At 38.8% G+C, this 23670-nt stretch overlaps 1 protein-coding gene across 1 annotated transcript in view; it reads left to right on the forward strand.

Moving 5' to 3' along the window:
• SYNRG (synergin, gamma) overlaps positions 1 to 23670 on the forward strand; it is a 36985-nt gene that overhangs the window by 571 nt on the left and 12744 nt on the right. The window contains exons 2-14 of the mRNA XM_009329100.1: positions 801 to 919; positions 2872 to 3002; positions 3336 to 3441; positions 4053 to 4164; positions 5323 to 5622; positions 6360 to 6584; positions 9062 to 9139; positions 9823 to 10019; positions 10882 to 11130; positions 11968 to 12104; positions 14603 to 14721; positions 14900 to 14962; positions 17423 to 18373. Of these exons, the coding sequence (XP_009327375.1) occupies positions 801 to 919; positions 2872 to 3002; positions 3336 to 3441; positions 4053 to 4164; positions 5323 to 5622; positions 6360 to 6584; positions 9062 to 9139; positions 9823 to 10019; positions 10882 to 11130; positions 11968 to 12104; positions 14603 to 14721; positions 14900 to 14962; positions 17423 to 18373 (2787 nt within the window). The remainder of the gene's footprint in view (positions 1 to 800; positions 920 to 2871; positions 3003 to 3335; positions 3442 to 4052; positions 4165 to 5322; positions 5623 to 6359; positions 6585 to 9061; positions 9140 to 9822; positions 10020 to 10881; positions 11131 to 11967; positions 12105 to 14602; positions 14722 to 14899; positions 14963 to 17422; positions 18374 to 23670) is intronic.

A 23670-nucleotide genomic window follows, 5' to 3' on the forward strand; every position in this document is an offset into this window, starting at 1 on the left:
GGAGGGTTTTCTTACAAAAAGTCTCGGGGACTGATTTATGGATTACTCCTGAGTGTGTCGTGTCCCTCCTGGAGTGCTTTTGCGTGTGATGTTCAGTTATGCACAGTTATAATTATCTCATGGTGTGCTGGTAACAAATGTGTGTTAGTGTATGTCTCCCAAGATAGCAAAATATGAGATATGAAAATACTGAAACATAATCCACTTGGCTTTATCCAGTGAATTAATACATTCCAGCTTGATTTGTCCAGTTTTGTTGAAGTTTAGCTTTAACTGACAAATATTGTAACCGTTCTAATATATGTAGTGGGCTAATTAACCTACAGACAAGTTAACCAGCCAGATCAGAGTGTGAAGTTGCATTGTGAAATGATGAGTTTATTTCCCAAGACTTATCTTCAAAAGCTGCCAGTTTCTAAGTTTTCCCCTTCAAGAGGAACAGACAATGAACAGCACCAGTCAACTTGGTTAATTAAAGCTTGTTAATTGGAAATTACCCTTTCAAAAATCGTAGGGGAAGAAACCCACAGAGAATCCTTAGGATGGTGGGAGAATTCATCAGCTTAGTTATTGGGAAAGCCCCATAACATTTCTTCCCTTAGACTGACCAATATCTAAACTAAGGAAATTCTGTGGCTGCCTGCAGTGTAGCATATTTTTTTTTATTTTTTAAACAGTCCAGCAAGACTGAGAGTTTTTTCCTTTCCTTTGCTGGTTTAGTTAAAAAAAAAAAAAAAGGCAACCCCCCTACCACCTTTAACACTAACTGGGAGCTTACCTTGTTTATTGTTTCATTGTAGGGATGATTCCTATGCAACAGCAAGGATTTCCAATGGTTCCTGTCATGCAGTCCAATATGCCAGGCATGATGGGAATGAATTATGGTTCTCAGATGCCTCCTGGACCCATGACCATGCAGGTACGTGGCAATGAAATGTGGGCTGAAATGAGATACCTCGGTGCTTGTCTGAAAGGTGACAGCTGATGCCATAGTCCCCTTGCAACTGCAGTGGGGGTAAGAGGGTGGAACTTGGCTAAAACTGAAGTGTGGGTATTAGTCCATAGTGGGACATTGTATTTTGTAGTATTCACTTTGAAGATATTTCTAATTAAAGAATTCTCCAAGTTTCGTTGGGATCTGGATAGAGAGAGTGGGGGAGTTTAGCATACATTACTCACTGTTGTAGAGTAGAGAGAAATGAGGGTGTAGTGCAAGGACAGCATCAGTAATATTTAAAGTAACCTGTACGCTATAGCCCACTCAAAGATGTCAGAATCTGAACTTTCATTTCATTATACGTGTTATGACACCAAAGTGTGATAAGAGAAGCATGGTGTCTGAACAGGAAAAGAAACAAAAGCATCAGCAAGATGTTGAGAAGCTACCAGATGCCACCTACTCCAAAGTGTGGTTAGTAATAGTATTGAATTGTTAAGTAACTATAACTCAGAACTCCCACAACATACCTCTTCTGTCTTTTTAATTTTGCTTCGTGCTTTTTCTTCTTTTGCTTTGGTTTTATGTACTTACCATTAAGGTGGTGTATTGTGTAGTATTTTAAATGAGACCTTTATAAGCAGATAAGAAGTGACTGTGTACACAATCTGATTGATCGTGACCAATTCACTGAATTGTTTCATCCCTTTGTAACTCAAATGCTAGAGTTAATAGAATTAAGTTTCCTGAGTGTAGATGGCAATTCATAAACTTTCTTTTTAAATACCTTGTTCTAGGGAGCAAGGACACTGTTATATGTGCTGTATTTTCTCATGTGACCGCTTTTCCCGCTTGTCCTACTTCTGTGTTTCATTCTCATTCTTTTTCTTGCTTAAAGTCACTTTGTCTTTAGCTCTGCTGTTGCTAATTGAGGAATAAGAATGAAATATGAGTAGCTAATATTATGTTTTCTCTCTTTTAATAGTTTGGCTTTTTCTATTTAGCACCATATGTGCTTATGTACAAATTTGCACTTTGCTGAAATTTAATGTTTTGGCACGGCTTTGTAGCCAAATTGCTATGTGACAAATTGAATTTATTGTATCTTGCCATCTCCTTACACTCCCTTCCCTTCCCACCCCCACCTGGAATTTATTGGATTAATTTTGTAAAAGTTATAGTAGGAAGATGTTTTTATGGGAGCTGGTCTAAAAATAATAAACAACTTTTGTTCTCTTTCTATGTGTTCTGATACCAAACACAAAATGAATGGTAAGAAAAGTAAATTATTTTCTGGCCCCTTCTATATTAGGCAAGCTTTGCTGCTGTAACTGTACCAGAATATATTTCTCAGCAAATATTTCTGATACGGATGCAGTTTATTCAGACAAATCTCCTCCTGGCTGTTGTCGTACACTGTCTCCCTCGGACCCCTGGATAAGCTACGGTTGCAAGATGAGTAGACCACGTTTTGCCAGCACCCATCGTTGGTTAGGAATGTGCTCCTCCAGCAGGGAATTTGAAAGTATTACACAATCACTCAGAATAGGAAACAAAAACCCCAAGAAAACCCAAAAGCATGGTACTGAACCACATGTAGCACTGTAGGATGCCTGTAACCTTCCTGCTCTTGAGGTAGGTTGTATGGATTTGAAGTCTTGATTTTTGCATTTGACCAGAAGACCATCCTGTCTTCTAAAATCCTTTAAGAATTGTAACTCATTATTGAGAGGGAAGAGTGCCATCTACTGAATGACCAGTGCTTTGTTCTGTAGCAGCTAGTCTGTGCTCAGACACTGCTCATCCAACTATTCTTAGCACTCTTAATTTTATGAGATCTACCTAGTTTGCAATTTGGCAGGGTGTAATTGCCAGTGGTTTGGCTTTTTCTATGGGGAAAAAAATATCTTGGAGTTGTATTTATTTTGTTCTAGGGTGGCATGCCCTTAGGGCCGATGCCAGCGACCGGAATGCCTTACATGGGACAGGCTTCTTTCTTGGGAATGCGTCCAGCAGCCCCGCAGTACACCCCTGACATGCAGAAGCAGTTTGCAGAGGAACAACAGTAAGTGACACTTTACTGACTCTTGGGAAATTCTTCTTTTTTTAAGGGGGAGATGTAGTCTGGGGGGGTGGCCCACACAGTAAAACTATTGATAGCTTCTCTAGAAAAGTAGTCCATTTAGGGCTGTAGAATATTGCTGAGATCATTCTATTGCATTTGAAGGCCACCTATGAAGCTAGTAGCGGCTGTCATACCGCTCTGAGAAGTAGAAATGTGTGCACTGAGCCATCTTGAATGTGAGACAGAAGAAATGGAAAAATCAAGCAGAAGCTTACCATGAAAATTGTAATGAAAAATTATTTTTAGATTTTTTTTTTAATCATTTTGCTTCAGGAAGAGGTTTGAGCACCAGCAGAAATTCTTGGAAGAAGAAAGAAAACGGCGGCAGTTTGAAGAGCAGAAACAAAAGCTGAGACTCCTAAGCAGTGTGAAACCTAAGGTATGTCCTAAATAATAAGTGGGGTTTTTCTTTCTTCAGGTTTTTTTAATGGCTTTTAATGGGATGGTCTCTTTCAACAAGCAAGTAATGGGGAACTTATATGAGACATCAGATTACATCTTGAAAAGCATCTGAATAGTCAGTCCTTTACACACTCTTGGTGTAATGTAAACAAAGTCTGGTGTTGAAAATGAAATCAGCTTTTGAAAAATAAACCAACCTGGTATGTAACATTTGGGAACAGATTGAGCCTCTAGACTAGAGAACGTTTGGTTGCTTGTTTGTTAACTTTGTCCAAAGGTTTGGACACTTGCAATGAGCTTGAAGGCTCTTCTCTGCAAGAATGCAAATAGCTGAGTAAGGTTTATATATAGTTCTTGTGCATAAAGCTATGTCTAAAGACTGAGAAACACTGTTATGGTGTAGTCTGCAAAATAAATGCTTTCTAAATATGGGGGTTATTGTTGATGTGCTTCAGGAAGGCACTGCTGGAGAAAGAAGGGTTTAATCTAACAGCAGGCATGGCGAACTTTGTACTGAAGAAGTGTGGATATTGAAAGAAAACTGAGCTGTTCTGTGAATTTTTCAAAATGTGTTCCCTGGTGTTTCAGACAGGTGAAAAAAGCAGGGATGATGCTTTGGAAGCCATTAAAGGAAATTTAGATGGTTTTTCTAGAGATGCTAAAATGCACCCGACACCAGCATCACATCCCAAAAAGCCAGGTTTGTCATTTTTCTCATCTTCCAACTGAAAATAAAATTCTAATGTTTGAAATCCTTAGCAGGGGGAACTAAGTCCAAAAAGTATTTTTATTTGGTGGTACAAAGTGAGTGGATTAACTGTTTTGTAAACTAAAGTGTCATTCTAGCAACTGTTTGCTTGGTCAGGTTATGAGGGTGAAATACTAGATATATCAGCTCCTATTAGAAGACTTGAAATCTTTAAAAGAAAGCTTAATGCACTGTGCTTAATGTGAAATATCACGGAAATTGATAATGCATTTGTTCTTTTCTAGTCAAAGCATTAATTGATGTTTTGCAGAGTGCTTTTGAAGCTGAGAAGTGCTATACAAGTGCTAAGAATGACCAAAACTTCAGTGTACTGTAATAGCTTACTTGTGTACCATTGCCTGGGCATGGTCAAACCGAAGCCTTCTGTATTCTCTTCTCAGTAATTACTACATTTGTAACAATTGCTACTAAAGATTTCCTGTGGGTTGTGGTATAGTTTGTTCTGTGTCTAGCCTGAAACAAAGCTTATCTAGACAAGCTTTTTCCTGTATAAAATCTTTATCTGTACTGTGGATTTGCTCTTTGATAATTTTGAAGTTACAGGTGGTTTCTGACAATCTTCTGTTGTCTGTAGATTTGCCTGTCCTATGTCAGTTCTGTCAAAATGGGTAACTATGCAAGGGATCAAACAGCAGATTGTCTAAATGAGTACGCATTTCTTGCGTATCTTATGATATATTACTGAGCTTTTGAGGATAAAACACTCCTTTAAGGGAGAATGTCCCCCCCGTGCACACCCCCATTATGTCCAGTTTGAAATATTACTTCTCGATTTGTTTTGACCCAGTCTGTTTAAAACAAATAGTGTACTTCCATAGCCAGTGTTAAGAATCAAGTTTCAGTCAAAGTGTTTACATCATAAAAATCTGGGAGAGAAGATGCATGGTTGGAAGTGGCTGCTCAGTTTTACCCTATGTGTTTGTTATGCTGACAATAACAACTCTGCACATCTCTGTCAAATAATGCATCCACTGCTGTTTCCCCCCACCCATTTGCTACGTATACCTAGTATTTGCCACTTTTCCTACCTTTCCACCTGTGAACCTTGTTCCTCATCACTTTGCATTGTGTGTTCATTCCATTTTACAGATCATCCCACATCATCCCCTTCTGCTGTATCTGTTTCCCACTCTGCTTTTCTCGATGATGAAGAATTTAGTGACTTTATACAAGGGCCTGTTGAAATCCCCAAACTGGTGCCTCAAACCACCTCTCAGCCTTTTCAGCCTTTCCATTCTGCTGCTGAGGCTGGGCAACTGCTTTCAGAAAAGGCTGTGGTCCAACCTCTCCCTCCAGCCCAGACTCCAGTGTTATCCATCCTGCATGGTACAACTGGGCAGGTTCCTTATTTTCCTACCTCTGCATCTTCACCCAATATCCATAAAACAGGTAACACTAAAGTATCTTTTCTACATGTCACCTTCTGTCATAGAGCTACGCAGTGTCTTTACTTATTTAGTTGGGTTTTTTTTTCAGTCTGTCTGAAAGAACTAATATATAGACAATTAAGTGGAAACCTGCTGATCCATGGGAAAAGATGATTTAAGTCCCCTTCTTCCTTCCCTTAGAACTGCACTGTAAAAGCAAGTCACGTGTGGATCCAAAGATTGCTAAATATGCAGATGGCTGATCTTAAGTGAACTAAGTCTTGTGTGCTAGCATCGTTGTAAGTCTGGGTAGTAGAAAAAGATACAGTTGAGATGGTGGTATAAAAATAACTATTACGCTAATGTGGAGCACTTGTGTGCTTCCTCTCTTGGAGGCTGAATGGATGTTGGTGAGATTAATGTGAAGAATTTTGCAGATATAAGTAGATATTGGACACTGCTGATACTGATGCCTAGATGATTATGCAACGGTAATTCTAATACAGAAAATAGTTTTGTGTGTTCCTTCTACTTGTTGCTTTTTGTTTGTTGAATTTGTTGTGTATGCATGGTAAGTAAAGGGCAGAATCAGGCTACAAAAGTGTTTGAACAGGGTGGTGCTGTTGGTCTAAGCTGGGATGGATACTCATCTTGATAACTCATCAGTGGTACCAGTAATACTTTTCCTTTGAAAGTGTGGAATTGTGATCTGGGTGGTTAATAACAAAATATAAATAATCCCTCCTGCTGTTTATTCAGGCTCTTCCTTGGAGGAGAAAGCCTTAGATAATGGCTCAAATGAATCTGAACAAGAGCAAACCAAACTTAAAACATCCGAAGTTGGGCACAAAGCCTCGGCTGCAAGCCAAGTTCATCCCAGTCTAACCATCAATGACTGGGATGTTGTAGGTGGACATGAAAGTGGTACCACTGCTGCAGAGGTGCACAAGGTTTCAGAACAAAACATAGCAGTTGAAGAGTGTGGTGAGCAAATGAAACATTTGACAGAATTTAAATCTAATAAGATGCTGCTTGAATGCTAACACTCTGTACACTAATTCTAAGGCCAATCCTGCATAATTTTGCTCTGAATGCCTGCTTGAATAATATGTCAGTGCCTCCTGCTCCTTCCTAAAAGTATAACAACTATGATTTTGCTCTGAACTTTTTCCATGTGGATTTACTGCTGTAATCACTTTTAACATGTTTGTTTAATCAGGTCTGCTGTTTTAAAATATTCTGTCCTCTTTCTTGGGGGAAAAAAAAGATGTCCTCTCTAAAGATTTATTTTTTTAATTATTTAAGGAAACATTACTAAAGATGGTCAATGTCATGGTGGGTTTTCATCTTTTAACTCTGAGGGGATAAAATCTTTTTAGCTTAAAACTCTTAGCTAGTTAATACTTGTTTCCCAGACAATTTGCCGCTCATATGCGTTATGCCTAAAACTATCTGTGCTTTAGGGATCAAAATTCCAAAAGCTGGACTAGATGAAAACTTTAAGCAGGCTTTAGTTCCAATTTGGATTTTATTAAAGCTGACTATTGACTGTTTGGTTTCGTTTTATTCCAGTCAATATAGATCCAAGGTCTCTGGTGCACCCCGATGATTAGTGCTCTGATGTTGTACTTAAGGGTTACATGAAATGTGGGCTTCACTGTAGTCAAGTATGATAAAAATAAATGTAGCCCTTTGTGTACTCTCACTTTACTGGGGGGTGAGAGGAGATGGAGAAGGGGGAGAAGGCTGCTGGTCTGTAGATAACTGAATTGGGCACTTTCTCGAGCAGTTATTTCTCTTCTAGAAGTACCATAACTTTTTATTAATAAAAACTCACGTGTTCCTCTCCTCAGTCATTGGATGTGTTGCTTTCAAGTGTTTTCTTATCCAATGTATTTAAAAAACATCATTGGATGAAATTAAAAGGTTTGAATGGACATTTTTAATAAGTGGAGGGCTTAGTAACACACAGTAAATTGCTAAAAGTGACTTAATTTTAAAGAATATACAGCGTGAAATAGGAGCTGTTCATTTTTTCATTTCACAATTTATTCAATTCACAGTGAATTGCGTTGTTCATTTTGTACCAATTCAACACAATATGATGCCTGATTTAAAGAAAAAGGAAAAAAAAAAGGGTGGGGGGAGAGGAGGTAGGAAATGACCCTGGTTTAAGACTGTAAGACAGCGAGTTTAAATACAGCCTGCAGATGAAGATGGTGTTGGAAGTGATTATCTAAAGCAACAATAGTTCAGAATAGTTCCGAATGTTAAGGGTGCTTTGAAGGATGAACTGAAGTACTTTGTGAGGAACAGAAGTTTAGTATTTAAGTGATAATGCTGAAAAATGGCAGACCCTTAGTCACCTGGATATTATCAAAGTTTTGAGTAAGACTCTGCTATCTATCAACTAAATATGGCTGAGAATTCCTTTTTACTTTTCATACTAATTGATTTTTAAGGGGCTGAGTTTTACCAGAGAGATTCAAGGGTGAGAAGCAAGAATTGGTGGGATGCAGAAGTGTATGGAAGGGTGGTTGAAGCTGAAGAATAATGAGGCTGGAGGAAGTAGCAAATTTATTTTACTTGGCTGGTGAAATGGAAGGAATTCCTTATATTAAAATGTGCTTGGAGTTGTGGGATGATTAGAAATGAGACTGCAGTCAGGAGAGAATCCATGTGGAAGATGAGGAGATGCAAGGGCACTGGGAAAGACAATGAAATCTGAAATGATTCTGATTTTTGTCAGAGCTCCATCCAAGATGAGCGTAAAATCTGCTTAGAGGGAGCTAGATAGGGAGTAAAACGATGAGACTGAGGGGAAGTCTACACAGTGGAGAAGGGAATAACCAGTTCACAGGGAGTAAAGTGTGGCAGATCGTGTTATGAAAGCCTGTAGTAGTGAAGGCAGCTATGACGTCTTCTGGATCTGAAGGCTATGGGGCAATGGATACGTTTTTGTGAACATGGGATAAGATCTTGCTGAGATTCAGTCTAATAGGCTGTTTGTGGATTTCCTCGATAAGGATGTTCTGGTGGAACATTGTGGTTCATATGGTAGGTATGAATTTATTTATTCCACAAGTAGCCCTAATAGCATATACTTGATGAGAAGACTAAATTTGGTATGGCACAGAACTGCTGCTATGAAATTTTAAGAGACAGTGAGACTTGAGCTTCTGTATAGCTAGAAATTAAGAGGGAGGCAAATGAGGAGCTCCTTATTTCATTATGTATATAACCATATTCTGGCTGTTACTGTTGAATAATTCTAGGTATGTTGAAATACATATTCCTGCAGTAGCTGTTTTTCCTCTGAGCACAGTGATTCCTATCTGAAATCTTTGCCTGAAATGCTAAATGATACTGACCAACTATGATCTAGTCTCTAAGATCTTTATAGTCTGAATCTGTATATCCTAATGCAACTGTCTTTTTCTTACTGAATGGGATATGTTTAGGAGTTGGAGTATTCCCTTCACAGGACCCAATTCAGCAAATGATGCCTCCTTGGATTTACAACGATAGCTTGGTCCCAGGTAAACAAAGTGGGCAATATAAGGTGTGAATGTATGTGTGCTTATGTTGCCATTTATTGATCAAAGCATTATTCTTCAGTCATCAAATGAATCCTATATCTTTGATATGTTACATATTTATGGTGGCTTTATCTGCATTTGAAAAAATATGGGTTTTATTCAAGCATGTTAAATGTTTAATCTAGAATTTGTTATGACAGAAGATTGTGCTAGTAGAGGTTGCATTGCTGATAATACTGCTTTCATGGGTAGTCTGGTTTTTGGCCTGTCTTGTAATTAAGCAGGCTCGTTTCTTAAGGCTATTTATCTTATATATGCAAATTACACAGTAAATAGAAAATGAAATGCTGTAGTAAATATCGATTACACTGAGGTTTAAATACATAAAGCTATTATAACTATCTTTTTATATGGATTATTCTGCAATTTCATTAAAGAAACATGTTTTGAAATGGAGCACTGACTATATTTTATATAAAATATTTGCTTGTGTTAAACTTGTCTGTAAAGACCATCCAATAATGTATTTAGATGAAACACAATGATACAATACAATGCCAGAATGCTGTTGCCTTACCTTACACTCAACTTACATGTTGAGTTTGAGACGAAATAGAAAAGCAATCTTAAACTCACTTGAAAACAGCAGTTGTCACTGTCTAATACTGACTCTCTCTTAACAGAGTTGTATAAGAAAATTTTAGAAACCACTTTGACTCCTACTGGAATAGATACAGCTAAACTCTATCCCATACTGATGTCATCTGGATTGCCCAGAGAGACCCTTGGACAAATATGGGCTTTAGCCAACCGCACTACTCCTGGGAAGCTCACAAAAGAAGAGCTCTACGCTGTCCTGGCTATGATAGCAGTAACTCAGGTATGACTAACACTTTGGAGATTAGTGCAAAAAGGCAGTTCACTTAACTAATCTGTCATAGATTGCGTGTTGGCAGAAGTGGCTGGTATAACACACCTGTGGTAAAATACTACTTCTGTTGAAGTCCAGAGGAGAAGCTCCCCTTGTACCTTCAGTGGGATTATAATTTCATGCCCTGCATTTACATTTCAGTTACTCCTTTCTTTAGTGCCAGTTGAGGATAGTTCTTAGATATGCCTACCAAACACATGTATATGTATTTCTAGTAGAAAATACTGTTTTTCTTCTGTTGTATACACATCTGTTTTCCTCAGACTATATGGTTCCTGTATCCCTTAGTCTGCGAATAGCTAGACTTGCTACCTCTCTCCTGAACCAGTGGAGTGTTAATTTTAGGCTTCCGTTCTCTGTCAGCATAGTGTCACCTCTTAGCAGTTTATTTCCAAATACCAGCCCTGTATGAAAACTAAGGCAAGACCATCTCGAGCGACGAAGATCAAAGCTGAGGTACCTTGTTGGAGTGGTGTGTAGGAAAGACGATACAGCACACTAGGTTCAGCATAGCTTTGCTTGCCAGTGCTTACTAGATTGGTTTATTAAAAGCCGAACAAGAATGCTGCCAAATGCCTCTGCCCACCCAGACAGGTATCACTACCCTCTGTGTAACTCCAGCAGTCAGGATTCACTTATACAGGATCTTGATAGCATGTTTTCTTTTGGAAGGTTTACTTGAAGCTTGACCAGTACCCTGCTCTATCATGATTTCAATAATACAAGCTAGAAACTGGGGTGAGAATGCAATATGCCTTTTTGTTGATGTGTACGTGTGTACATGGTTGTCTTTGCTTTTCTGCCTTTGCAGAGAGGAATACCTGCAGTGAGTCCTGACGTGTTAAACCAGTTTCCAGCTGCCCCTGTTCCTACTTTAACTGGATTTCCAATGCCGCTGCCTGCCACAGTGAGCCAGCAGCCTCTGATGCCCTCCGCACCGCCGGTCTCCATGCCTCTTAGCATTGGGCCGGCCGTGATGGGAATGAACATCACGGCACCAGCGGGCGGAGCTGCAGCACAGCCTTCGGGAGGATTTGTGCCATCCTACCCGCCGAGTCAGGTTAGCTCACTCTTGTTGCGTAGCAAATCTCCATTGTCCCGGAAAGAGAATTAGCCTGACTCTTTCAAAGCTACGTAGTGACAACAGACTTCAAGTAAACAGAAAAAATGGAGCTGAAATCTAGCACGTGACATCTGAAAACATGAAGTCACGCCACTAAGGCTGTTCTGTTGTTTTTTCTGTTTCTTTCTGGTGGCATTAGAAGAGGTACAAAAGCATTCTCCATTCCAAACTAATTGCATTGAAAGGGGGTTTTAGTTGTAGTTAGGATTTTGTAATGCACATAAAATGGAATTTTAGGTTAAACTCTACAACAGACTCTATTAGCTGGTAAAATAAGTCAGACTTTTCAGGAGAAGCTGAGGACTATGAAAACCTTTGGTTTACAACACTGTAAATCATGTGGGGGATAAATTTTGCTGTTTGCAAGTATGGTTCATCCTTCTTCGGAGAATATTTCTTCCGATGCCTTTGCTGTGTGTATTGATTTTAAATTATTGATTGATTTAAATTATTATTTGTCCTGTATTAAAAGATTACATGGCTATGATCAATAATACATATAATGTGAAAGGAGTAGAGTTCCGTACTCACCTGTTCTTCATGCGTACTACTTGTAATCCTGTACACCTTGTGTGTGTTTTGCGTTGGGTGAGGTGCAGGCGAAGTGGAAGGACTGACCATGCTAATTTTGCGCGCTTGCGTTGAAAGGCTTTTTCCGTCTTTTGTTTTGTTTTTTTTCTCTTAAGTCGATCATGCAACTCTGAACTGCTTTCATGTTACATGGCAACTTGAAAAGACAACAGTATAGCAATTTACATGTTGTTTGTAATTCAGGTAGTAAAACCAGAAGATGATGACTTCCAGGAGTTTCAAGATGCCTCAAAGTCTGGCTCACTAGATGACTCTTTCACTGATTTCCAAGGGGATGTAGCTGGCTCCTCCAAAGCAGCCAGTTCACAGCACCGGAGCAGGTAGTAGATCTTTGATTTCCAGCCCTTTGGTGTTTTAGAACTCTTAAGAAATGAAATGTTTTCCTCTTTTGTGGGTAGCTGTCTAGCCTGTAATTTTCTTCTGTCACCTGACTTCTACTCTGACAGTTTCTTTTGAAGGTTGTTACTACTACAATTAGGCTTTCTGAATCAAAAATGACATTTGATGTGCCATAGGTGGTTGGCTGTACTTTAGCATTCTAGTCATCATGCTGAGGTAAATTGTGTTTACAAGGTATGGGGATAGGTTTTCAAGTGTTTATACTACTGCACAGGCAATTGAAAGTTACTTCATACTGTGCATTCAGGTGAAAATCTTACATAAAGCTATTCAGAAAAAATAACACTGGGACAGAGGAGTTCTGCATTTAGTGCTGTGTGCTTCTGTTAAAAGTATGACCCCATGTTTGTTGGACTTGATAAGAAACAATTTGCTGACATCGAGGTCTTTCTTCGGGCCCTGAATATGGACCCCAAAATTCATGCAAAGAGTACGACGTTGTACTCTTAAATGACTGAGAACTCCAGTGGACAGAGTTTTTGTTATTTCTATCGTTTCTCTGGCCAGTGCTTAAACTTCCGATAACTGACTATAAATCTCAACTGAAATCTCATTCAGACTTCAGCAGTCTTGGCTTTTCATTTGGGAGACTGCCAAAATGTAATTCCAGATCAGGCAAATTTTGTGTAACAAAATAAGTAAGCATGTTTACTCCCTTTGAGAGTTTACATTTAATCTTTCAAAGTCCTGTGATTACAACATTTCAGTGTTGTTTCCTTTTACTGCATATGGCAAACTTTTATGTACCTCCCAGGTGTCTAATTGTAGACATACAAATTTTCTGTGTGTTGAACTGACTGTTCTTAGTTGCAAATAGAACTAGCGCTTTCCAGGTAAGCAGTGATTACCAGTTGCTTCCTCAACAGTGACGTCAAATGGGGATAATAAAACAAATTGTTCTGTTACGCTGTGCCTAACGGCATTCTATGTAAGAAATTTAATTTTGCTGATGTCAATCAGTGCCACGTGCATCTGAAGATGCTCTGTTTTAAGTATACCTTAATTTGTGTTAGACATCGTTTTGTGGTTAAAGCTATTCTTTTACTGAAAGTTTTAACAGAAACATTGCTTGTAAATTCCACAATGGGAAGGGGTTCATTTAAAAAAAAAAAAAAATTAAAAATGGTGTTTCTTTTTCACTGCAGCAGTTCTCTTTATTCAGTTGTAAAAGCGTTCAGTTTTGAACAGAATGTTACAACGAGCTATAATCTAATTGCTTATGGAGCTTTATTAAAAAAAATGCCATCTGTAGAGTACAGATGATTAACCATTACATTTGCCAAGACTGCATATCTAATAGCCTGTTTTGCAGTGATGTGAAATTTAATTATATTACCATAAGCTATATTTTTTTGACATTGCACTGTCTGTCTGCAAGCATCACAGACTGTCATTAGCACATGTGTGCAAGCGCTAGGTTTGTATGTTGCTTGTAGGCTGCTGATAAGGAGATTTAAATGGCTCTGGAAAGATTCTTGCTTCAGGCCAAAGACCACCATAGAAATTCATTCACATTTTCAATGTGCATAGTATTGAATGACATAAACTAGAGGTAAAATGCATCATTCATATGTAAAGGATGTTGTTCTGTAGAGCTGCCAAGGTCTGATAAGGGGGCTTGTGTGGAGGGCAAGCAAAGCTCTCGCAGAAGTCGTCTAAATCTTACAGCAGTTGCTAACATGGTGTTAGGTTATTATGGCAGTTTTACTATATAAAGTAGAGTGTGTTTATATGCAAAAAGATTTGCTTGTGTAATTGTGGACTGATCCTTATTTTGCTGATAAGATAGCTACCTAAACTCGCTGATTTGCACTGACAGAAATTCAAAGTTATCCTTTCCTTCCTTTTGAACAGTGGTTCCACTTTATTCTCTTTATTTTGCAATATGTAATGAAATATAATCAAAAGTAGATAAGCTGAAAATGTGGAGCTGGCAAAATCTCATGCGATTTTAACTCCACTATATCTAGTTCTATCAGGGAGAATTGTCCTTACACTGCCCTGGGCAAAGTGATAAATTTAACAGCAGTGATTCCTGGGGTATGTCTGTGTGCTTATTGTCTCCTGGGCTAAGAATTCCTGTGGTGTAAAGTTCTGGAGTGTTTTGTGCATGTTTTGGTACAAATTAAAATCAAGAAGGGTGAAAATTGACTTCTAGCCTGAAGAAATATGATTAGGTGAGATAAAGTGCGAATTCACCCATCAGTTACCCAGCTGCCTGCTTACATGCTCTTATTCTTGATAGATACTGAGGTAATTTACATCAGGTTCTTGATTAAGAACTCTTTAGGGTACAAGCTTAGGTTTAGTGATCCAAATTGTGTAGTCATAATAAGAGGCTCCTTTAAATAAAACCTGGAAACGTAGATTTCTTATGTATAAATTAAGGAACTTCTGCTTTTCTGTCTTTTGTTTTTAGTGTTCCTTCTTTACTAATGCCACTCCCAGGTAATAAGACACTCTCGTCAACTGATAAGTATGCTGTGTTTAAAGGAATTGCAGCCGAGAAGCCTTCTGATAGTACAGCTACTTTTGGAGGTAAAAGGAAAAATATACAACCACTATGAGCGATTTATTGCAGTATTTCATATATCTTGGTTTTGGCATTGATAAATTATTAATATTTCAAAATCAGAGCAATTATATCAATATAAAATTTATGATATGAATTCCTAACATCTTTACGTAAATGTATTCCTTTTCTCATATTCACTAGATTGTGGAGACAAGTATAGTGCTTTCCGTGAATTAGAACAACCATCGGAGAGCAAATACTTGGGTAAGCAGTGTGTTTTTTGGTGCTGTTTTAACATGTTTTCATGATTATTTTTATGAGCTGCAGAACTGCCATTGCTAGAATTCTAGAATAATGGTGCTTCCGCTCCTCTAAACAACTTAGCAGGAAGCATCCTGAAAAATAGTGTAATATACTATTGGAACAATCTACAAATTGTAGTTCTAGATGATTCGCGTCTGGTTTGGATGCTTCTGAGTTTTATTTTCGAATAACAGTATGGCTGGAATTTGTTCATTTTAACTAAGGAGAATGTTCTTAGAAGACAGAATAAGATGCTTCTGGACAAAACTGCAACTTTTTTCTATTGTTAGGGCAGAATCTAAACTTTTCATGGTCTCTGGTGCTGTAAGAATAAATCTGATCACTTACTGTGAAATTTGTGTTTAACTGGTTTTGATTGGGAAAAATAAAACCTGATATCTGAGGTGCAACATCTGTGTAATTACAAAAGCAGAGTCTCCCTAAGCCTTTTCCAGAACCATCTATGTCTAACTCATTTATGCAATATGAGTGGTAATCTCATCTTTTTAATCAGATGGGGAAAAACTTTCATTTTTCTTGTCAGTAGACAGATCAGAAGATAAACATATTACTAACTTAACCTGACTTCCATAGATTTATGTCATACCCAGCATTTTGACTCGTTATTAGAAGACAACTTCAGATTCTGGGATAAAACTGCTTACCTGAGTTCACTCCTACTCCTTGATTTTCAAAGACGGAATTCTTTTTTTCAGACACTGAGTTTCTGAAACTCCTGTAATGTTGTGTGAGGTTTTCATGCTCAGTACCTCTTCAGGATTAAATGCATGCAATGAAATGAAATAACGTTTTATCTCTTTCTGTACATGTTCTAGAATATAGAAAATTACTATATTTGCCTGCTATCCAGGTCTGACCACTCTTAACCCTTTCACCAGCTTACATTTCTAATGGAAAAGTTTGCAATTCATCAGTAAGTTTAGTTTGCTGTGATGTTTTAGTTTTGAGCAATGAATAGCAATTTCACGAATATTTGTATTGTTACTGGGCCAAGTGAATTGATTTGGAGGGGAGGGAGAATGGAAGAATATGTCAGGTATAGTCATGGTCCTTTACTACCATTATAAAGAGTATTCTTTTAAATCTTGGTTAAACTAAGTTAAAGTATGACACTGTGGTAGCTTAATTAAATGTTAATGGTGTACTTCTAAAAAAGAACAAAATCTGTTTATTGGACACTTGTCTTAAAGTATGCATCAATACTTTAAAATGACAAGAAGTCTAAATATGTACATGCTGGTGAATGGGTTAAACAACTCAACATTTTTCATGTTCAAAAGAAATTGCCTTATTAAAAAAATAATTGTGTATGAACAGGAAGAAACTTATAAAATTAGTACACCAGAATATTTAATGTAAATTCAATGAAAACATTGTTACCTAATGTTTAATCAGGTTTAAGTTCTAATCCTTACACAGTACTACCTTACATTCAGTATGTAGTTGAACTAGAGATCTGCACATCTTATGATTAATCATGCTGACTTTCATGTGAAAGTCTGTCTCCAAGCTTCCTAGTAAAACTGTAATCAGTCTTAGCAGAAGCTAGAAGATGCCTGAGTTATACTGCATTTACTGAAGTTCTGATCACTTAACACTTTTGTACGTTTAGGTGAACCTGACAGAAGGAAAACAGGATAGATTAAAACGAGAGCTTAAAAATGTTCTAAACCAACATGTTAGGATCACCACCTTGCATTCTTTTCTGCTTGAGGCTTTGTCTCTTCCACCCGTCGGGTTCCCCATTATGCCCAGTTGGGTAGGCTTGTTGGCTGTCTGCCTTCTTTCAAGTGAACTTTTTTCAAAAGTACCTTCAGCCACCGGGCAAGTCCAGTTGGTCTCTACTATGTTCCCCTTTCAGCTTATCAGCAGGGTTGCTGTTGTCTCAACCCTCTGCTGACGCCCCATGAATAAACTATATTTAGGCAATATTTTGAAGGGAAGGAGGGGGAGAGTTGCTTCTGTAAGAAGGCAAATACTATATTGGTATAAGTGAAATTCAAGATTACATTTGTTGCTTGGCAATTATGGGAAGGATGAAGTGGGAAAAAGAACTTGCGTGGAAACTGAGTGAGACAGTACTGATCACCTTTTGAATCTATTGGTCATGGTTTGTTTTGATATTAACTCAGTGTAAAGGGAATTTAATATAACTTTGAGGCTATTTGAAAGACTTAAGTGTTTGCTGGAATGACTGTTAGAATCGTTGACCTTGAAACTCGTGTGGTTCATAGAAGTTGAGTTTGCAGTTCTACATGGAACCTGAGGTCTTAATTTAAGTAGTTTGCTTAAAAACTTCTGACATTGCATGAAATAATTTGCTTGCTTGCATGGTGTGAGTATGATGTATCTGTTGTCACTGCAGTATCTTACTGGTTTTTTTGGTGTGTTTATTCTCAGGAGAGAACCTTGCAGAATTCAAGCCTGCAGGAACCGATGATGGTTTCACAGATTTTAAAACCGCTGACAGCATCTCACCATTAGAGCCACCTACAAAAGACAAAAAAAAAAACCCTACATCCTTCCCTTCTCTGCCTGTTCAGTCAAAACAGCAAACACAAGCAAAGACCTCTTTGAATCTAGCAGACTTGGATCTCTTTTCCTCTACTGGAGAAAACAAGCAGCCATCCTTTCCACCTGCATTTAATACATCAAAATCGGGCTCCTTTCCTCCACCACCCCTTCCATCTACCGCTGCCCAACCAGCACCCAACAAAAGTTCAAGCTTAGCTGATGAATTTGGAGAGTTCAACCTCTTTGGGGAATTTTCTAATTGCGCATCAGCCAGTGGACAAGATGACTTTGCAGATTTTATGGCTTTCAACAATAGCAGTGGATTTTCCGAACAAAAAACAGATGACAAATACAATGCACTTAAGCTGGAGGCCGGTCCTGTTCCTCAGTCTGGCTCATCTGCCAGCACGGTGAAGAGCGGGCAGAGTTCTGCCACTGCTGCTACGCCCACCAAATACGATATCTTCAAACAGCTTTCTCTGGAAGGCCCTGGAGCAGGCTTTGAGGAGGCGAAGGACAACACGCTTTCTTCAGTGAAGAGCGATGATGATTTTGCCGACTTTCACTCTAACAAGTTTTCCACATGCAACAGCGCAGATAAGTCCCTGGTGGACAAAGTCGCAGCTTTCAAGCAGGCCAAAGAAGACTCTGCCTCGGTGAAGTCTCTGGATCTCCCTTCTATTGGTGGCAGCAGTGTCGGCAAGGAGGATTCTGAAGATGCGTTGTCTGTTCAGTTTGACATGAAACTGGCTGATGTGGGAGGAGATCTTAAGCATGTCATGTCTGATAGCTCTTTGGATTTGCCAACAGTTAGTGGCCAGCATCCACCAGCAGCAGGTGAGGAACTGGTTAGATTGCTCTGGTAACGTAGGTGATGGAGATTTCAGTGTTATTCTGTGTGCTAAATTACAGTATTATGCACTAGTCTTTCAGCAGTGAAAGACTTCTAAATCTGTGCACCCGCTAGCCAACAGCCCCTTAGCAGGGCAGTGTTTATTTTTTGTCTTAGATGACTAAAATAGATTGAACAGTTTGAACTCCATGCCAGTTTATTTTTGAGATTTGGCAACATCATATTACTGGTACCTGTTAGCTGTTGTCACTTAAGGGATTTGAGTGGAAAATTTTCCACTAATACAAACAATGTCATTCCATTTATATTAGCAAGATGAATGGCAGAGTGTCTCACTTTAATCTCTTGGTTTCAACAAAGCATTTGGCTTGGGGACTTAACCCGCTCTGCGCTTTTAAAAGGGTAGGCAGAACACTAATTTGTGCTGTTAATGAAAAGCTGTCTAATCAACAACACTAGTATATTCCCGTTATGGTGGGGCTTAATCTGTGTAGCCAGTATTCTGCAGGACTGCAAGTAGAAGTATTGCATTACACTTTTTAGAGTTAAAACCCTCATTGGAATAATTGTGCAAAGGGCCTGTAAATGCTAGCCTCGTGATTGGTAACTCTGGGACCTAAATTTAAAACCGTGGGACTTTTACTTTATCCTTATCAGGTTTTCACCTTCTTTAATTTCCCTTTATGAAAGTACTCCTGAAAGAGTGAATTGACCGTCTCTGATCCGATCGCGTATCATAAAACAGATTTCCCAAGTGTCCTGCTTTTTCTTTTTGTATGTACATAGGAAGATAAAATGTAGTTAAATGTTCTGTGGCCTTCAATAATACGGGAACCACTGCTGTGTTCTAGCGACAAGTATTATGCAGTCAAAGGCTTTTCTGAACAGGGGGGAGCATACAAACTGTAAATGTAACAGCTGTTACTGCAAGAATTGGTTATTTCCATATGAAATATTTCTTCCGTTTTTGCAGATATGGGTAGAGAAAATATACAGTACTGTAATTTTGCATTATATGATATTTTTAAGTAGGGGAGAGAATTAAGTTGGCAACTTTGACATGGAAGATACTCTATAACAGGGTACAAAATATCAGGAATAATTTATTAGCAAAGACATTTAATTTTCATATTACTGCTTGGTAAAATTCCAAGTTGAGTGAGCTGTCAAAAACGTAGCACCTACAGTGTATTCTTGAATGTTTACTTTGGTTTTGAAAGCACTTTTTCCTAATATTTTTCTAGCCTCTTTTGGTGGTAGTTAGACTTATGTAGCTCTTCTAAAGGATGTGAGCTTTTGCCACAGAAATCGGTGATAAATAATTGCCATTTGTGGCAGGAAAGACTTTTTTGGTTTGTTTAAAGGGGTTAGCCGATCATGTGCTTGTTGCTAAACTTTTGAACTCTGAAGTATTAATTAGAAGCTATTTTTATTAAACTTAAACAAGTCTGTATTCTCCTATGGTGCCAAGCTAGATGTTTTTCCACAGGGAGAGTTTTACTCCATTTAACTCTGGATCTCGTAGCGGAGCGTGCTCTGGACGATCCGTTACGAATACTTCTGTGCTCATGTGTTCCTTTATGTATGTTTGATGCATTTCAAGCTATGAACTGCTGATGTTCAAGTCCTTTTTTTCAGTTTACATAAAGTTAAAAAGCAGATTTCCTTTTCTCTTAATTTTCTTCGATCTGTAAACCTAATGTCAAAAAGGGACAGTATCCCTTTGTCATCCTCACTGCTGAGAAATGGGAGACTAGTCATTGGGAACTGCATGTTTGCAAGCACCGTGTAACATCTCCAGTGAAACAGCAGCAGGACAGAGGTGCTGATAAATGATTTGACTTTTCTGACATACCGATAGAGAGGTCTTTACCCTTTGGCTATTGAGATTTCACGTTGCATAGCTTCCAGGTATGGGCAGGTAGGTTGTTTACGCTGGGAATTAGAAAGAAATCGTTGAGTTGCTTCCCATACAACAGACTTTGGTCTCTGAGGGAAGAAAGGTTTTCAGTTTTGCTCTCTCCAAAGGGGATACTGTCTCTTTAAACTTTGCTATAATTCTTTGTGTGGAAGGTAGATTATACTAATGTTGCCTGATTTCTCTTGCATTTACTTCATATAACCCTTTGAGCACTGGCTGCATGCTGTTAGTTTCAACCAGGCTGCTTCTTTTAACCCAAATTTACATTTCACTCTAAGACGAAAGTATTTTAATTAGCACCTAGTCACGTTATATGAACCTAATTTGTTCTGCGTCCTGCCGAACGCTGCAGCGAGAGCGTACCCTCGCCCGGGTATTCTCAAAGGGTTATCCATTTGCTGCACTTACAAATCTGTAAAGTACCTTTTTATTTGGCATTATTGGAGATCTCTGTATATTTTAATCAACTTCACTTTTTTTGCTGCTTTTCCAATGTCTAATTTCAGCGAAACATTTCCTGTGTGAATGTGCCTTCTCAGATCTGCTTTGATATCTCTCTTCTGCAAGTATTGACCTGCATGCTTTATTCTGGTAACGCCCTTACGAGCTCCTATGTATCACTATCTTTTGTGATCTGTAAGTCCTGCTGTGTTAATAAATATTATCTTGGCATATTTTGAAAATGTGGGGATGTGTGTGATTTGTTGCAAACCAGCAATGTGTATCTCTTTCCTGAAAAATACAAAGTTTAAAGTTATAGTATCCCCTTAAGCTGGCAGGTGCCTTTCTCTTGCAGAGCAGCGTGTGGGTGAGCTTCTTTCTCCTCTTCCAATGCTTTGATCTCTCTCCCTGTGCACTTCTGAAACTTTACATGTCAGGCTAAACAATATTTTTTAAAAGAGCAGTTTTTGAGAGGGATTGAATAGAGGAGATGTGTGGATGGCAGGGTTGTTTCTGTGAGTTGGTTTTGAGGGTATGGTGGTAGTTCAAACTGAAGACAGAAATACTGTTTTCTCTGTCCCTTTGTCTCCTCATCTGGATTTCCCTGCTGCCAGCCAAGATTATGATACACCTTTGTGAAGGGGACCAACTGGAAAATGTGTTGCTATCTAGGCCTTTATGAGTAGGAGCCCATTAAACAATATTCTGATATTTATTTAGCTAATCTAGAGTGAGTTAATTGGCGCCCCAAAGTAAAGGGCCCTGCTTCCTTGTTCTGTCTGGGAAGTCTTGGCTTACTAAATATTGAAGCTTTCAAACATGAATGACAGCTGCAAACTTGTGTCATGTAATTATGTCACTTCGAATTCCTCCAAATCCTGGGCCACTAACAGTTTGGGACTAATGTCAAATTAGCAGACAAGGTAAAAAGCTAAAAATAATTGAGATGTGGAATAAAGTTAAAGCATTACGCCAGTGCACACTGGGTTTTTGTAGTTCCTTGCCACAAGAGCAAAAACCAGACCAGAAACCAGAATAGGCTTTTTCTTCTTTATGCCAATCTTGAGAGACTCTAATAGAAAAAAGAAAAAAAATCCAAAACAACACTCCTCTTTCATTCTGGAGAACCAGTAGGTTATGCCTAGCCCTAAAGCTTTTTAAACTGAAGGCTTGAACATAAACCTGAGAGACTTAATTCTGCAGGGCTTGTGCTATTAGTATTTGTTCAGGTAATCATACGTGGAGGAGGGAGAGTAATGTTCATGACTCTTATACTTTATTACGTCTTTGTCCGGACTTGACAGTCAAATTCACTCACTTGCTCTCATTTAGTATAATTCTGCAAATAGAAGAGCTTAACAACACTTATTTATCCTGCGAAGGCCTCTGACAGCGGAGGGTGCGTACGTGTTTTCTGAATGCCTTCCCAGCTGAGCCAAAGGGCGCAGAGACGCAGCAGCTGCCCTGGCCTTCTGCAGGACTGAGCTGAGCTGTCTCTCCACTTCCAATGCAAGCTCAGGGGGTCTTTATTTTGCTGTGAAACATTGTTTATCATGAGAAATAAAACATAATTAGCAAATTCTTTAATTCCACGAGGTTTGAAGGCTTTTCTCTCCTTTTTCCTTCATTTTAATTTATCCTACAGTCAGCATTCTTGACGGTTTCCACCTTGGCAGTGCTAGGTACTGCCATCTTCAACAAAAGTAAATTGGAGTAACTCCCTTATTAACGCTGTTCCAGACTTCACCAGCTGAGAAACGGGCTTTGAATTTTTCTGATTGCTGATAGGCACGATACAGATGGCAGTAGTACATACAAGCCTCTGTATTCTTCTGGTTTCATCTCTGCCTTTATCAGGTGAAGCCCCCCTGGAAGCGGTAAGGAGGGGGTGCCTGTTCCCGTTCAGTCTCTGGACTTCTTGCTCAGACTGCTGGTGATGTTCCCAGTGTAACGGCTCTGGTTGTGGCACGTTGATGCTCTTCCACTAGGAACAGAACTAGCTACCACCTGCATCACCCTAACAACCAAAAAATGACACGAGTTATATTTATTCATCAGAATTTAATATAAACTGAAATATAAAAACTTGAAAGTCTCCTATGTTGGTTAAAAAATCACTAAATATATTACAGTCTTCTGAACGGTCTTTTTCAGTTTTCTTTAGCATATTGCTAATGCTGTCAAGGGTTTTACTTAAATGATTAAACTGTTGATACTGAAGGCTCCAGCTTGTAAATTGCCTCCAGCCATAACTTAATCCTTGGTAGCTGAATTAAATTGTTATAGTTGGCTCAAATGAAGGATGTCAGGTTTTTCTGTAGATGAGATAACACTGGGAAACAGTGTTTTAACTGTGTTTCATCCTCTGTCAGTATTCTCCTGTACATTCCTTGGCAGCTATTGCTCTGCCTCTCTCCAGCAGCTGCGTGGCTGGCTTGTGTAGCTGTTGCTGTCCCCAGGTGATGATCAGGCAGGTTGGACTATGGTATTGGTAGTTCAAAATGGATGGAAAGTCAATGGTAAATATTCCAAACCCTTTGCTTTGGAAGAAATACAAATTGGGTTTGGTTTCTAAAGCTTTTGGAAACTTACTGCACTCCACCATGACACTGTGAAGATCACTTTTTCCATTCTTGGTTCACTAGAAAATATTTTTAAGGGGAAAAAAAAAAGTGGTTACATCATATTTGAATGGATCTGACTCTTATTTTTACAAACACACATGCACCCTTCCCACCCTGCCCCCATCTTTAAACGATTTGAGAATTTATATCCAGTGTGTTTAATCTGGGGTGTGTTTCGTGGTCTCACCAGTGCAAAGCTGGCAGTGCCAATGACACGTGGTTTAACTATACGGGGCATAAGAGCTTCTGGATTTTTAGAACAAAACTAAACTCCAATCTGCTGTGTCGTTTCTGG

This window comes from Pygoscelis adeliae, unplaced genomic scaffold, assembly GCF_000699105.1.
Source record: "Pygoscelis adeliae isolate BGI_AS28 unplaced genomic scaffold, ASM69910v1 Scaffold427, whole genome shotgun sequence".
Lineage (NCBI taxonomy): Eukaryota > Metazoa > Chordata > Aves > Sphenisciformes > Spheniscidae > Pygoscelis > Pygoscelis adeliae.